We start from the raw sequence: 14058 nt of genomic DNA, 5'->3' as shown, positions 1-14058 counted from the left end.
GACCTTCAAGAACCCGTTCAGAATACGTTTTGTATTCCAGACGTCCATCCGCGTCTGCGTCTGCGTCTTCCAATCTATATGCTAATGCCTCTCGGGTCTCTCGACAGAGTGCCGCCGCTCCCTCCTCCTCCTGCGGCATAGGGTACCAAAAGAGAGCGTATTCAATGTGGAGCCCATCATTCATCCATCCGGAGAGTGTAATTTCATTATCCTGCTTTTAATTACTGCCTGGCCCTGGCACCGAGGCGGAGTAAACTTTGGGGCCCAGCCAGCAGGGCCATGGAGTGATATCCACTCTACGAATTTAATTAAAAGTAATTTGTACGAAAAACAAACAAGGCGCAAGAATAAAAAGCGAATCGGGAAACTTTAGAAAAGTGCGCTGTGCAAAAAACTAATGTTCGAGAGGCGCCTAATTGACTGAGATTGATTTTAGCAGCCTGCTCCACGAGGAACAGCCGTGATTGTGCTCTCAAATTAGCCAAATTAGTCGTAAAAACGTGGCTTGGCTTCGCTTTGACTTGCGAGGACCCCGCCCCCACTCTAGCCCCCCCTCTAACCACAGAAGCCGCACACTCCGGCAACGCACAGACGTCTTTTCTGTGTCGATGAAAATTTAATGAGCCAAGTTTTCCCTTGTCGCCCACACACACACACACTAGAAGTTTTCCTTCCTTTCTCTCCGTTTGACCCCAAGGACTGCTGGACTGCTGGACGACAAAAGTTTAATCCTCGAGCAAGCCCGAGCAAACATTACACTAAATCACATTAAAGTATACCCACTATATGCCATATATATATGCTGTCTATTTTGTGATAAATATAATTGCGGCAAGTCCTGCCTTCATTAAGGACTCTGCTTAACTTTCAGCCTTGAAGGAAATTCAATTTAGTTTCCAATTTCGTTTATTGAACCGATTGAAAATTCAATCAATTGTGCAATTCGACCACAAAATAAATTGAATGCAAGGGGGATTCGGGGCGGAATATATTGACATTATTCCGCTATTTAATTCCGAAGTGGGTCCTTCTTTCAAATGTTTCAGGGGGATGGGACCCTGGCGGGGGAGTTCTCCCTCTCGCAGAGTAGCTTAGCAGCCAACTAAAGAGGACTTTGACTACCATTTCATCTACTATTCTTAGGGATATATTATTCTCAGTCTTCTTAAACAATTTTCTAAGCAAAAACATGGACAAACCTCTCCTTAAACCTCTCTCTTTTTTTACAGATTTAAGCCCTCATCTGCTCATTCTTTTATCCAAAATCCACAAGCGTATAAATCGCAATCGAAGCACAAAATCGAATTAACCAGCGACTGCTACCTCCCCGCAAAAGGATCCCTGGACAGCAGTACGGATAGTAGCCCGGTTAGCCACCCACCATTCATCCAAGTCAAGTGCTGCCGGTCGCCCCAGGCGGCCATCAACATTTTTGCTAGACAATTTGGCAACAGGAACAATAAAAATATAATTGCCGCACTCAACTCGAGATGGAGGCCGGCCGGCTGGCTGGCTAGAACCGAACCGAAACCAGAGCAAAATAAAAACCCACAAAAAACAAAAGCAACAGCAACAAGGATGAAATCACATCGAAACGAAACGAAAAGTGGAGGTGGAGGTGGAGGAAAGCGTTGAGCGGCGAAGCATGATTGGATTTTCTTTTGTGAGTGAGAGGGAGGGAGGGAGGCGGAGAGGGAGAGAGTGAATGACTGTGCTTTCCCTCTGTCTCCTGGCTTTGTTGATCGAATGCCCTTCTGGTTTAAAACGGGTATTCCAGGAAACACTTTCCAAATGTACTAAACATAGATTTTATTCAAGAAAACTCTCTGTCTCCCTCTCCCTCTTACAGAGTAGCTTAGCACTCAAGTGTTAGAAGGGAAAATCTACTAATTTGTTTGTTAATCGCAGTGTTTTATTAACTACTGACTGCATTGTCTTTTCTTCTTTTCTCGTTGGGTATCCGTTATTCACGTGCTTTGCCTTTTCTTTTCTTGCCTGTTCGTGACGTCTATGGAGGAGTCTATGCTCACAGCGGATCCTAGTAGCGAATCGATGAGAGCGGACGTCGAACGTGGTCCTGGTTATTGGGGAATCCCTTAATTCTGTCGTAGATAATATTTAGCATAGAGAAAAGGCGTTGCCAGGCTTGATTTTATTTCAAAGTTGAGTCGAAGGACCTCTGCATTTGCGTTTCTCAGTAAAAGGACTCAGTAATAAAACAATATTTACTGGAAATTACTACAAATCTACTTCCATAGAGTCATTTCTGTCTCTTTCACAGAGTAGCTTCGCAGTAAAGGCTGCGCTACCAATCGAAATCAAACGAAATTGATTAATGAATGCCTTGCCCCATAAAAGAAGGTATTTTCCGAAAAATCAATGGAATTTTTAGGCCTCTTTAAATACTTTTACGGAACTGCATTCAAATCGAAAACCCATCGCGCATCAAATGTGGAATGGAGACTAATTTTTGATGATTTTTCGAGGTCCTGTCATGTGCACGCCCAGTGATGACGCCCGGACAAGGGCAGGACACTGTGTCCGAGCCAGGCATGTCCTTGCCCATGTCCTAACCATTCAAATGCCACACAGACACACATACAGCCACGAACAACAACAAAAAATATATACATATGTACCATTTAGCTTTTGTAAATAACTCCTGAAATATATCGATTTTTTGTCTGTTTGTTTTGGACGGGCTCTGGGCTCGGGGCTCAGGGCTCCGTGGCAGTGGGGACAGTGGAGGAGATCCCCATTCAAGGGGGGGATATTTCTAAAAAATTACATTTTTTTATACGACTTTTTGTTGGTGAATTAATGGCCCATCATCGCTTCTGGCTGACGTGGCAGCTCCACTCTACTCGTCAACCGCAATCTGCCACATTATGGGGCAAGAGGTGAGAGCCAGCAACGTGTGAAAATTCAATTTACGCTCCGGGAATGCGGCAGCAAAGTTCGCGGATAAATTGAAATCCCAGCAGATGCCAGAGACAACGTAAAAACTGAAATTAAATGGCGAAAAATGAACTCGAATCAATGGCGCGGGTGACAAAAGGAAAAACGGTTAAAGGATGGGGGGGGAGGGGTTGGGGAAGGGGAAAGTTCACTTCTGGGAGAGCGGTAAAAACTTTTCGACACTTTCTGCCACCACAAACGCGACGCGGGGCAAAGGGCGAGTGGGGGGGGGGGGGGGGGGGGGGGGGGGGGAATATTAAAGGTATATTTTTTGATTAATAATTTGTTAACGAACTAACAGACAAACAAACCGTATGGACCGGGGGCACGCGGAGAGGGTGCTTTTGGCGGTTGCGGGGGGCGACAGGGCGCCGGTTGCCGGTTGCCCACAACAATGCGTTGACAGCGCGCGAGGATAACTGAGGAGCGCACAACGGAGCGTATGAGCAATAAGCGGCAAAGGCAGCGCCAAAGCCAGCGCCAGAGCCAGAGCCAGCGCCAGGGTCCTTCGCCGACTAGCTGTCTCTTCGACTGAGACTGGGACTGAGAATGAGTGCGTGAATGAATGAATGAATAGCATACAAAAAAAGAACGCAATGAATATCACGAAAGGGGTATAGAGGGCCGACTAGAGGATACCATGGCACTAAAACACGCACCAAAGGAAAAGAGATCTGTACAGAGACAGCTGTTAAATCCATTAAGGGAACTTCTTAGCCAGGATATGGCTCGAAGACCCATTGATTTTGGGTGGATACATCCCAAGACTCGCCTCAGTGTCTTTTATCATCAAAAATAACTCCCCAATGATCTCTTTTCCCTAAATGAAGACCTGGCTCAAGTCTGCTCTTCAATCTTTTGCACGATTCGAGCACACCCTTCGGCCCTGCGAGTACAGGGTATCGACAAACCAGCAGAATGCCACCATACAGACCGCTCTGCACATAAAGCAAGCAGAGTAAATTATGACTGTGTGTGTGGGTGTATGGGTGTGTGGGTGAATGGGTGTATGAAACAACATTTAGTTTACAATGTTTTCAATGGGGAGCACACCCATACAGCCCAGCCAAACACTAACCGAGCGCTAGTATTGGTGTGTGTGTGTGTGCTGGTATTGGTGTGTGTTTGCTAGTATTGGTGTGTGCTTAAGTGCGTTTGCTTTTGGCCCTTTTGCATGACACACAACTTTTGCTGCCAGAGAGCGAGCGAGAGAGCGAGCGAGAGAGAGGACATTCCCCGAAAAAAAGAGGAAGGAATGACGGCCAGGGCGACCCTTTGTATACGCTGCCGAGAAGCCCCAAAGGGGGCGGCCAAAGGAAGGGTTACATTTGTGTTTTGGGTTTGGTTTTGGTTTCGGTTTCATTTCGGTTTTGGCGTGCGATAAGCTTCGCTTCGAATGGCTGGGAGCTTAAAAGCTTTGGGGGCGGGGGGTGGGGGGGCTTGGGGCGATTCGAGTGCACTGAATCGCGGAAAATGTAAATTGCAAATTGCAAATGTAATTTAATTTAATTTCAAAAGGAATCATCTGCATGCAACACAGGACCAAAAGTGCCGTTAAGAGGGATTTACCGGAATTCTGTGCATGGAGGGGGGGTTGCTGAAAAGCGAAGGCTTATCGATAAATGTAGAACTTTTACTAAAAAAAAAGAAACCATCGAAAAATAAGAAGGACATTATAATTTATGTTTTTTGGCCAACAAAATATTTGTTATCGATAAAAATCGAACAAAATTATGCCGATAACTTTGCTAAAATAATCGATACGATTTTTTAAATCAGAAATCCTTTAGATTTAAATATTTTTTTAATTTTTTTAAGTTAAAGTTGATTTGAACTCAAATCGATAACAGTGCTGATTAAAAATCGATAACAAACTTTTACTAAAAAACATCGAAAAATACGTAAGACTTTTTTGGTCAAAATAATATTTGTTATCGATAAGTTTATACATATTATGTTCAATCGATTACTTTTAATCGACATCGAAGTTAGGAAGTTTCTATATCTAGAAAATATATTATTTATCTATTTTTTATTATTGTATAATAATCGATTACAGTGCTGACTAATAATCGAGAGCAAACTAATTTTAATCGATAGGGTTGAACATTAATTTTTGTAAAAGTTTTTCTCTAGAATTTAGAATAAATGTTTTAAAAGAAACCAAAACAACTTCCAAAATAAAATATCGACTTATCGCTATCGTATAGATGATCGATACGTATCGAATTACGCATACAAAATGGTTATAATGAGCCCTTAGCTGGTAAACCACAAATGCCTGTCAATCACAAATCCACTCCATCATCCCATCGCATATCCCATTCCATATCCCATTCCATCTCCCATTCCATCTCTCAGTTCTGGTCTGTTTGGATCCGGCTCTCTTCTTATTGAGGCAATCAATATGCCCGACCTACCCATACCCATAACCCACACCCACACCAGAGGAAAAAACAAAAGGGAAAGACAAAGGATATGTGTATCTCTATCTGTGTGTGGGGTGGGGAGAGAGACCACATAAAAACATGAGATATACTGGAAGCTACTTTTCGGCTAACGAGCATCGCACAGTCAACGTCTTTATTGTTGGCCAACTTGCATTTTCTTTCCCCCACCATCGCCAGCAGCCGAGTTTTTGGGGGGGAAGGAAGCATGGCAGGATGTGTGTGGGGATGGATAGCCATCAAACTAAATGCGCACTAACCCCAAGGATATTCAAGATGAATCTCTCTCCGAGGAGTACTCCTCTAGTATTTCCACTCTCTAATGTATTCCGTATGCGGCTCCCTATAAAGTAAGGGAGCCTTTGGCCAAAAATTCCGAACACCAGCCACAGTGAGTGGCCTGGCAGACGGGAATAAATGTAATTGGTGTCAGCAGCAATGCCCTCACTAGACGTTCATTGGACATTTCTGCTCCCCAAGACAAGGAAGTGACGACTGCCGGGCGTCGCGCGGCTCCTCATGGGCTTGCGGCGCGTACCAGTTGGGAATTACAAGTGCTCGAAGCTGGCACAAATCATTGCCGATCCTCAGCGATCGGCATGGGGGGTTGGGCGCGAGCTTTGCGATCCCAAAAACCTGTTGGGATTGCTGCAACCCCTGTCGTAGCATCTAAGCTCTGATGGATAGCAGAGGCCAAGAGTCCAGAGCCGAGAGCCGCATTTAAATTAATATCCCTGCAATTTCCGTTCGGGCATCGTTTCAGGGATCCTAATCCGTCTCGACTCATAAATAAATAGGCAATTTCCTAGCCTCGAGAGGCATTCGAGATAGCGAGAAACTAATATAATTCAATTCCGGATAGAAATACGAAATACGGAATGTATTCATCAAATGCCTCTCTCCTTCGGCCACTCCGCTGCTCTCTCCAGTGTGCTGTATGTTGCATGTTGTATGTGACATGTGTCTCTGTCGTTTGCCTTTTGTCTCTGGCCTCCCTGGCCCCCTCCCTCTCTCAGGGAAATGGCTTACATTTCGGCCAGCAATTTCGTTTAGTCATCTTTTGGGACCATCTTCCTGACTAACTGACAACTTGGGTGTGTCGAGGGGCCTGGGGGGGGGGGCAGGGCCCCATCATGTAAATGATGATGATTACTGGAGGGGTGTCGGTGCCTCCTCCCCGCTCGATGACTGTTGATGATTGATTCTGTTGATGCGGATTTGGTTTTGGATTTTGATTTGTGAAGGCAAAAGAAATCTAGGCAGGATATTTTGATAGATCAACACAAGGATAGTATTTCGATGTGGAATTGAATTATTTCCCTCCACACATAAATATCAAGATACAATTCGTAATATTCTTTTAATATTAAGCCCTAGGATGGCACTCATTATATTTCCATTATTCAAACTTTGAGACTCTACAATTTCCCCGTAAATTGTTTAACTTTTAAGCCACGTTCTTTTGCTTTTCAAAATGCCATTTTCCACTTAAAGTCCTCCGGAAAATACAATGAAACAAAAACAAAAAGCGAATAAGCGAACAAATTGTTAACCCAATTTCGTGTGACGCTTTTTGGCCGGGTCTAAGCGCATTTTCAGCTACCATCTGGGGGGGGGAGGGCAACAGCCAGGACGAAGGACGTCCTTCAGGCGTTCAAAATAAACTGCACTTCCCACTTCTAGGGCTTCGCATCGAGTGGGAGTGGCAGAGAGGGGGGAGTGTGTGACATGGACAAGTCTCGAGAGTTCCAAGTTTTCCGAGAGTTTTCGCAGGAGAAAAAATACAGTCAGAAAATTATGCGCTGCATTTTACAAAAGTTTATGAGGCAGCGCAGTCGTCTCTGGTGGATAAGGAACGTGGCACGACAGGGGGGCGTAGGGCGTGGCAACATTATTTATGAGCTGCCACGTTCGGGCTGGGATTGGGATGGAGGGAGCGGGGAGGGGGGCCAAAGTCTACGCTGAAGCCTTTTGAGCTTCATTAGGCTTGACCTTTTCCACACCGAGAGAGACAGAGACAGCGACAGAGAGAGAGAGTGAGAGTGAGAGTGAGAAGCAGCCGAGTGAAAGTCCTTCCCTGGCATTTCTTTTTCCCTTTTATTTCTTTATTTTCTGTATTCTTTTTATTGGTAAAACAAATGTAGCGTTAATTTTCGCTTGTTCCGCACAAGCAACGAACAAAAAAAAAAACAAGGAAATGCCATCAGGACACAGCCTTGGGGGCTATCGGATGTCCGATACCACATTCGAACCATTCGATAGTCCGCTAATGAATAACAATCGGATAGCCCACGCTAATGACAGGTTACACATGATTTCTTTATGATTTTCTTTCGTCATTTGGGAATCGCTTCAGATGTCAAACAGATGTTCGATAATTGTTGCCTTTATTTTGGTTTCGGGGTCGAAAGCGTTTCTGTTTCTGTGGAAACTTGATTGGTAATGTAATTACAGGACTATAGAAAACGATTAAAGAATGGCGATAGGAAGGGTTCACTAGGGGATCCACTTATCTAGATGGAAAACCAGGACGGTTCCACGCCGGTTAACCGATGAATGATGGTATTTGGGATGATTCCCCCGTAAGTACTGTAGGAAGGGCAAATACCGCCCTTCTTCAATATCCTCTCCATAAATTATGCATTTCTGCTACGAATGAATGACCCCAATGATCCCAGCACTCCGCAGAGAAAACAATCAACCCATAAATGGTTTATGCCCTTAGCACGCCATCTTAAAATATAGATAGGATCGGGGCAATTATGTCAATAATTACAGCACTTGAGTCGCACTACAAATAGCCGCCCTCTGCCCCCAAGGAAGGACCTTCAAATATCAATCAAGCCCACAAGAAACCCAAGCCTAGTGTTGCCACCTACGAAGGACTTTGCTGTTGTCCTGCAGCTCTCATTATCCCTGAGAGCGAAAACCAATTTGCAACTCAATTTCCGTAAAGTATCTGGGGGTCCGTCCGACCTCAGCCGTTGAATAACTTTCAATGACAATCAGAAAAAGTTACAACGCAAATATTTCAAAAATCTAGCACCCCATTCACAAAAATAAAAACAAAAACAAAAACTTCAAGGAGCAAACTTTTTTCGATAGCATACTTTTTTGGATGAGTTGAAAGTTTCGTGGTCTATGGGGGGTACAGTGGTCTCTGCCATGTGATGTTTCTATTAGGAATATCTGTGGGTAAGTCGGTGGGTAAATGATCCCCCATGGGCACTTTATGGGCAGGCACTTACGTCTTATGCCCCAATCCATCATTTTGCAACACTTCCTCGCTGCTGGTGGGGGATATTAGAGACCAATTTGTGAGCAGCCCTCGGCGGGCAGCGCCTGTCCACGTCCTCTTCGCGTCAGTCGCGCCGTCGCGCCCTACATGACGGCCCGCGGACGAGAATCACTTGGCGATAAACGGCGAAAGCGGCGCGGCGCGGCACGTCACAAATTGAATTGAATTGGAACGAAACGAAACGACTTCTAATTTTGTCAATTTTGTGTATGCATCAAGCGCCGGGTGTCCCCGCCCCGCCCCGCCCCCCTCAGAGGAGTAACGATGGAGCCGATGCTGGAGACATCCGTGAAGGTGTCGGGCTGTCCTCCAGAAAAATCAAATAAAACTGTTGCCGCCGCGCCGCTTCGCTGCCGGTAAACGTGGTGTTTCGCTTTGGCTTGCGGTGCCCGATGTTCGTGTTTTACCGTTACTCTACGGCCACGACGACATGCGCGCTGTCGGTGCTTTCACGAGCAGCATTACTTCATGACTGAACGTGTCTGGACATGTCTGATGGCGCTGCCTCTGCCACTGCCGGAATCGTTGTCGTCGTCGGGAGCTTTGTTTCGGGGCTTCTCGTGCGTGTGTGCGTGTGTGACGGCAACGAAGTGCACGGCGTAGATAACGGGACACTGGAAGAGTGCGTGTGTGGTGGCCCTAAACCACTCCCACTCCTCCTCTGCCGAGCGGCAGGCAGATCCACAGCCAAGGATGCAGGCAAACAATTTTTTTTGATATTGCTCAAACGTTCAAGTGACCAAATAAACGCGTGGGAGCTGCCACTCAGGTGGGACATTCGAAGGAATGCCCATTAGCCCACGTACGAACGGGCCACGTAAGAGAGACCCAGAAGTGGGTGCCCCAGGCAGGAGGTGGGGGCTGGTGGAGGCACTCAGCGAGGCCGGCGCTAAACATTTGAGAAGCTTTCAAGCGAAATGTCTTATTGATGGCCAACCGCTTAAAAGTAGGCAATAAATGTGGGCTAGAGAGGATTCCGCAAATCAGAAAAGCGACAGTGAAAGGCTTTTGGTGATTATTTCAAGAAATCTGTTCAAAGATTTTTCCCAACTAATTCGCAAAAAATAAATAAATAATATAAGATATAATCTGATCTGAAGAATGATTTTTAGAACATATATAATACTCTAAATATCATAATTCGACATAAAAAACTAGATTAAGTAAACTTGTTTACACATAAAACAAAAATTATAACAATTTCAGACATATTTTTAAAGCTTTTTCTTATCTAATTCGCAAAAATAAAGATCTAAAAACAATCTATTAAAAAATATAAGATATAATCTGTTGAGAAAGATTTTTAGAACATATTCTGTAATACTCTAAATATTATAATAATTGAAATCATTTTTAGAACATATTCTATAATTTTCTAAATATTATAATAATCGAAATCATTCGAGACCATCGATCCAGGTCAATGAATATTCTATATATTTCCTATTTATCCTTTTTTCTATTTATTTTCTATCCATATTCCATCTAAATTGTAATCCACAGAAACCTCAATCCATCCCACTGTTCTTCCACATAGAAACTCGACCAAAAATTCAAACCGAAAGCGAAGGCCAAAACGACGCCCCCGAAACACAAAAGAAAAGAAAGAGCCAACGGGCGGGGGAGAGATGGGGAGGCAGGCAGCCTGTCAGCGAAGAGAGAGCATATAAATTGTGGTCTCTCTCCCTCTCTCGTTCTCTCTTAGTCAAGGCAATAAATATTGAAAATATATTAAGAGAATCCACTAAATTCCCGACTTTGGCCCCGTAAGAGAGCAACAGCAACAACATAATCAAAAGGGAACACACGAGAGCGAGAATAAACAAACATTGTGGGGCATCCCCCCGCCTCCCACCCCCTTCCAACTCATAGATAATGCTGGAATGCGGGGGGGCCACGCATACGAAAAGTGTTTCGTGTTTGGCAATCAGTCGCAGGTGTTTCGTAGAATTTAAGTGTGCCACGAGAGTTTAGGTGGAGAAGGGGTTTATCTCCCAGAGGGGGAGGCAGAGAGCGAGATACGAGTTCTCGCCCCCCTTTTCCACCTTTAATAATTATTGGACAGGGAAGATTTTTGGTATATATGTAGATAATTACCGTGTTTATAGCTTCTGGAAATATGAGCCCTATATCATCCAAATTGTGGCTTTTACTTTAATTGAATCAGGACTCTAGCTCTATGGATCTCCCCCTATTATAGTCTTATGTTTGAAACAATTTGTCTTTAAAGTATTTCCCCCAGATTACACACTTCCTTCCTTCCGATAAGACACAAAACCTGAAATATGACCCACATTCTGCTGATGGAACCCTCGGGGAAATGTTGACCCACATTGATTGTCTGTGGCTGTGTTTGTGCCCCCCACAAAAATATGTCTAAATAAAATGCGTGAAAAACCAACAACATCATTTTTTAAGCAAACATTTTGTTTCCCCCCGAGAGAGAGAGAGAGGGCGAGGGAAAGACACACAAAAGTAGGCAGCACAAAAGCGTCAAGCAATTAGCAGCAGCAGAACGCCAGCAGAGCAGCAGCAGAACGGCAGAAGAACGCCAGCAGAGCAGCAGCAGAACGCCAGCGGCAGACAACAACAACAGGAAGGCCAGCACTGGAAGATGCGAAGCATTTGATACCCTTTAAGAGCCATGGCTAAAAGAGAGAGATCGGATTTCTGCAGATTTCCCCACAAATATTTGGCTCTCAAGCGATGTTTTCCATATCTATCGACAGTTCCGACGTGGAGCAAATGATGCTCAGAATCGTCATACCCTTTGCAAGGATATACAGAAGCAACAGAACGAAAACGGCCGCAATTTGCATTTTACACCTTTGGACTGCCCTTTGGGCGCCACAAGGAGCTGCCGCAGTGAGGGGCACGCCAGGGGTTGGGGGGGAGCCACCAAAAAAAAAAAGAGAGAGCCCCACAGAGAGGCAACATGTGGCTGCTAAGTGGTCGTGAATGTGGAGACCCTCGCCAAACAAACGGCAAAAAAAAGGACCTTTTCCCAATGTCAATTATTATGAGCGGTCGGGGGGTGGGGGGTGGTGCGGCTTCCTGTGTGTGGCACCCTAACATTTCCGCCCAAAGTTTTGCTTACATATAAAATATATTGTGTGTGTGTGTGTGTGTTTCCTTTATTTAAATGTCCTTCATGATCATCGCTTTAGTTTATGGCTGCAAAGGTGCAAGGCAGGCCCAAAAGGGTAGGGTATCTTGATGATTCAGAGGGTATTGTCATAGAAGGGGAGGTAAACGCTGAGAGGGGTTAAAAATTCATTTTTATTTCATTGAAACGGATCCTTATCCTTAAAAACCAAAAACATCCTACAGTTTTCATCATCGAATGACTTTTACCGCCATTCTTTGCAGTCTAAGAGCATCCACATTTCGTTCATACTTTTGCCTTTCCTTTTTCTCTATTTTTTTCTTTGAGTTTTTTTCGTCCCTTCTCTCCGATTCCCAGAGGGACTTTTATATGTAAAGTATGTCGTTTTGGCAAAATTCATTTCATGTCTGAGCGCCAGGTGCCTGCCTGTCGGTGTGCGTGTGTCTGTGTGTGCGTTTTCCCGGGACTTTTCGACCCGGAAACCTTTGTGTCTGTCATTTTCATGGTGCTGCTGTTGCTGTTGCCTTTTCCCCCACACAGCTATACCTATAATATTTACATATTTACATTCCTAAACATTACTTTTTATTGCTGCGCCTGCGCTTAAAATTATTTCATTTTCTTTTCAGTTTGTGAATTATTAAATATGGCGAAGAAAACCCTATTTTGGAAGTATTTTGAGACTTTTAAGATTTGACTTTCATTGTTTTGAAGCAAGCGTAAGCTGACTGCTACGACATTTAGTCCTGGCTGGAAACGGTGTGTGTCCTGGCTAACAGGGTGGTTGCATTCGCTAAGCGGTTTGCTCTAAACATGATTGGTTGCTGTCTGTGATTCTACGTACAAGAACTAAAATATTTAAAAAAATATATATAAAAAAGAAGTCTAAGAAAACTTGAAAAAATCGCTTAAAAAATGTTAAGTAAATTTCAGAAATATCAGGAAACCTTTGGAAAATTTGGATATCTTTAGGGTGCTTTGTTTTTACTATTTTTAAATCTTTTATTCAAACACTGCTCAACGTTTTGAAAATGAAAATAAGGACAAATAAATTAGACCAAGAATCCAAAATTGGTCTTTGGGTCTATAAATAATCATAGGACTAAAAAGGACAAATAAATTAGAAAAAAAATGTTTAATTCAGCTTTGAGTCTATAAATATATATAGGACTTTTTTAACATGATTTGATTTAAAGAGATTTGTTTGAAAATTCCTTATAAATGGATTGCAAACTCACGTAGTTTCTCACAAAAATCATCTTTCATGTTGACTTTTATATTTCCTTGATGAATTTGATTATTTGTATGCAAATATCAATCTATTTCGATGAGTATTCGCAATATTAATACTACCATTCACTTAATATTCACTTCAACGGCGATAAAATCACGATACACCGCTTTGAAATGCCAGCAAACAACTAAAGGCCTTTCGGCCCCAGTCAGGACCTCCCCTTAGAGAATTTTCCCACTCGGAAAAATATGAAATAACCAAATAGCAACAGTCCGTTCGGCGGTTCCTGTTGATAGGCAGGTGACGGCCGCCTTTAGTGGAGCATAATTATTGATAAAACAAGTCTCTAACTGCAGGCCAAAGGATACCGAAGGATATTTATGAATGAAGTGGAGGGAAATTGATTTTAAACGGTTATCGAATCAGGCAAAAAGGAGGGCACTCACCACGTGACGTCGGGTGATTCATGAGTATCGATAGGGGGCACTCATCATCGTCGAGTATGTACTCCGTTCCATCGCTGTTGACCTGCGGAATGGTATACGAGAATGTTAATATGGGTCCAAGACGATAGAGAGGACATATTCGGAGTCTTGCGGGGATAGAGACCATTCAGGGAGGGAAACTAAACCCAAAATTTACTTATATTCTAGAGCTTTCTTTATAAGAAGGAAAAGTATTCTATGGTAGATGCAATGGCATCTCTTATGTGTCATCTCTCATGCTTTAAGATTAAAGAGGTTCCAAAAATATAAATATCATAGACTGAATGGATTTTAGGTGTAATTTCCGATATCTATTACAAACAAGTGGCCCAAGCGATGGCCCAGCCGAAACGGCCCTTCCAAACGACCGACAGGAGCTGCCGCATGACGCGCGACTCATATAATATAAATGGGAATCAAATCGCTTTGAATAATGTTAAATGGAATGGTTTTGGTCAATTTTAACAACAATTATGGATACATCTAGTTGATAAAGGATCTTTTAACTGCTTTTCAGTGAAATTGTTGCA

The 14058-nt window shown here is 43.6% G+C and overlaps 1 protein-coding gene and 1 non-coding gene across 7 annotated transcripts in view; both read right to left on the bottom strand.

Moving 5' to 3' along the window:
• The window catches only part of LOC108155427 (afadin), a 59510-nt gene that overhangs the window by 23014 nt on the left and 22438 nt on the right, over positions 1–14058 (bottom strand). For 5 of the 6 annotated variants that reach the window (XM_017286236.2, XM_033390126.1, XM_033390125.1 and 2 more), the window contains exon 6: positions 13490–13571. In XM_017286236.2, the coding sequence (XP_017141725.1) occupies positions 13490–13571 (82 nt within the window). Of the gene's footprint in view, positions 1–8653; positions 8691–13489; positions 13572–14058 lie in introns of those variants that run through there. The other variant, XM_033390127.1, reaches the window with a different exon arrangement.
• LOC117187601 lies at positions 5768–5896 on the bottom strand. The gene has a single exon (XR_004472256.1). It is a non-coding gene; the product is annotated as a U4atac minor spliceosomal RNA (small nuclear RNA).

This window comes from Drosophila miranda, chromosome 2, assembly GCF_003369915.1.
Source record: "Drosophila miranda strain MSH22 chromosome 2, D.miranda_PacBio2.1, whole genome shotgun sequence".
Classification (NCBI taxonomy): domain Eukaryota; kingdom Metazoa; phylum Arthropoda; class Insecta; order Diptera; family Drosophilidae; genus Drosophila; species Drosophila miranda.
This window is presented reverse-complemented; position numbering and strand designations above follow the sequence as displayed.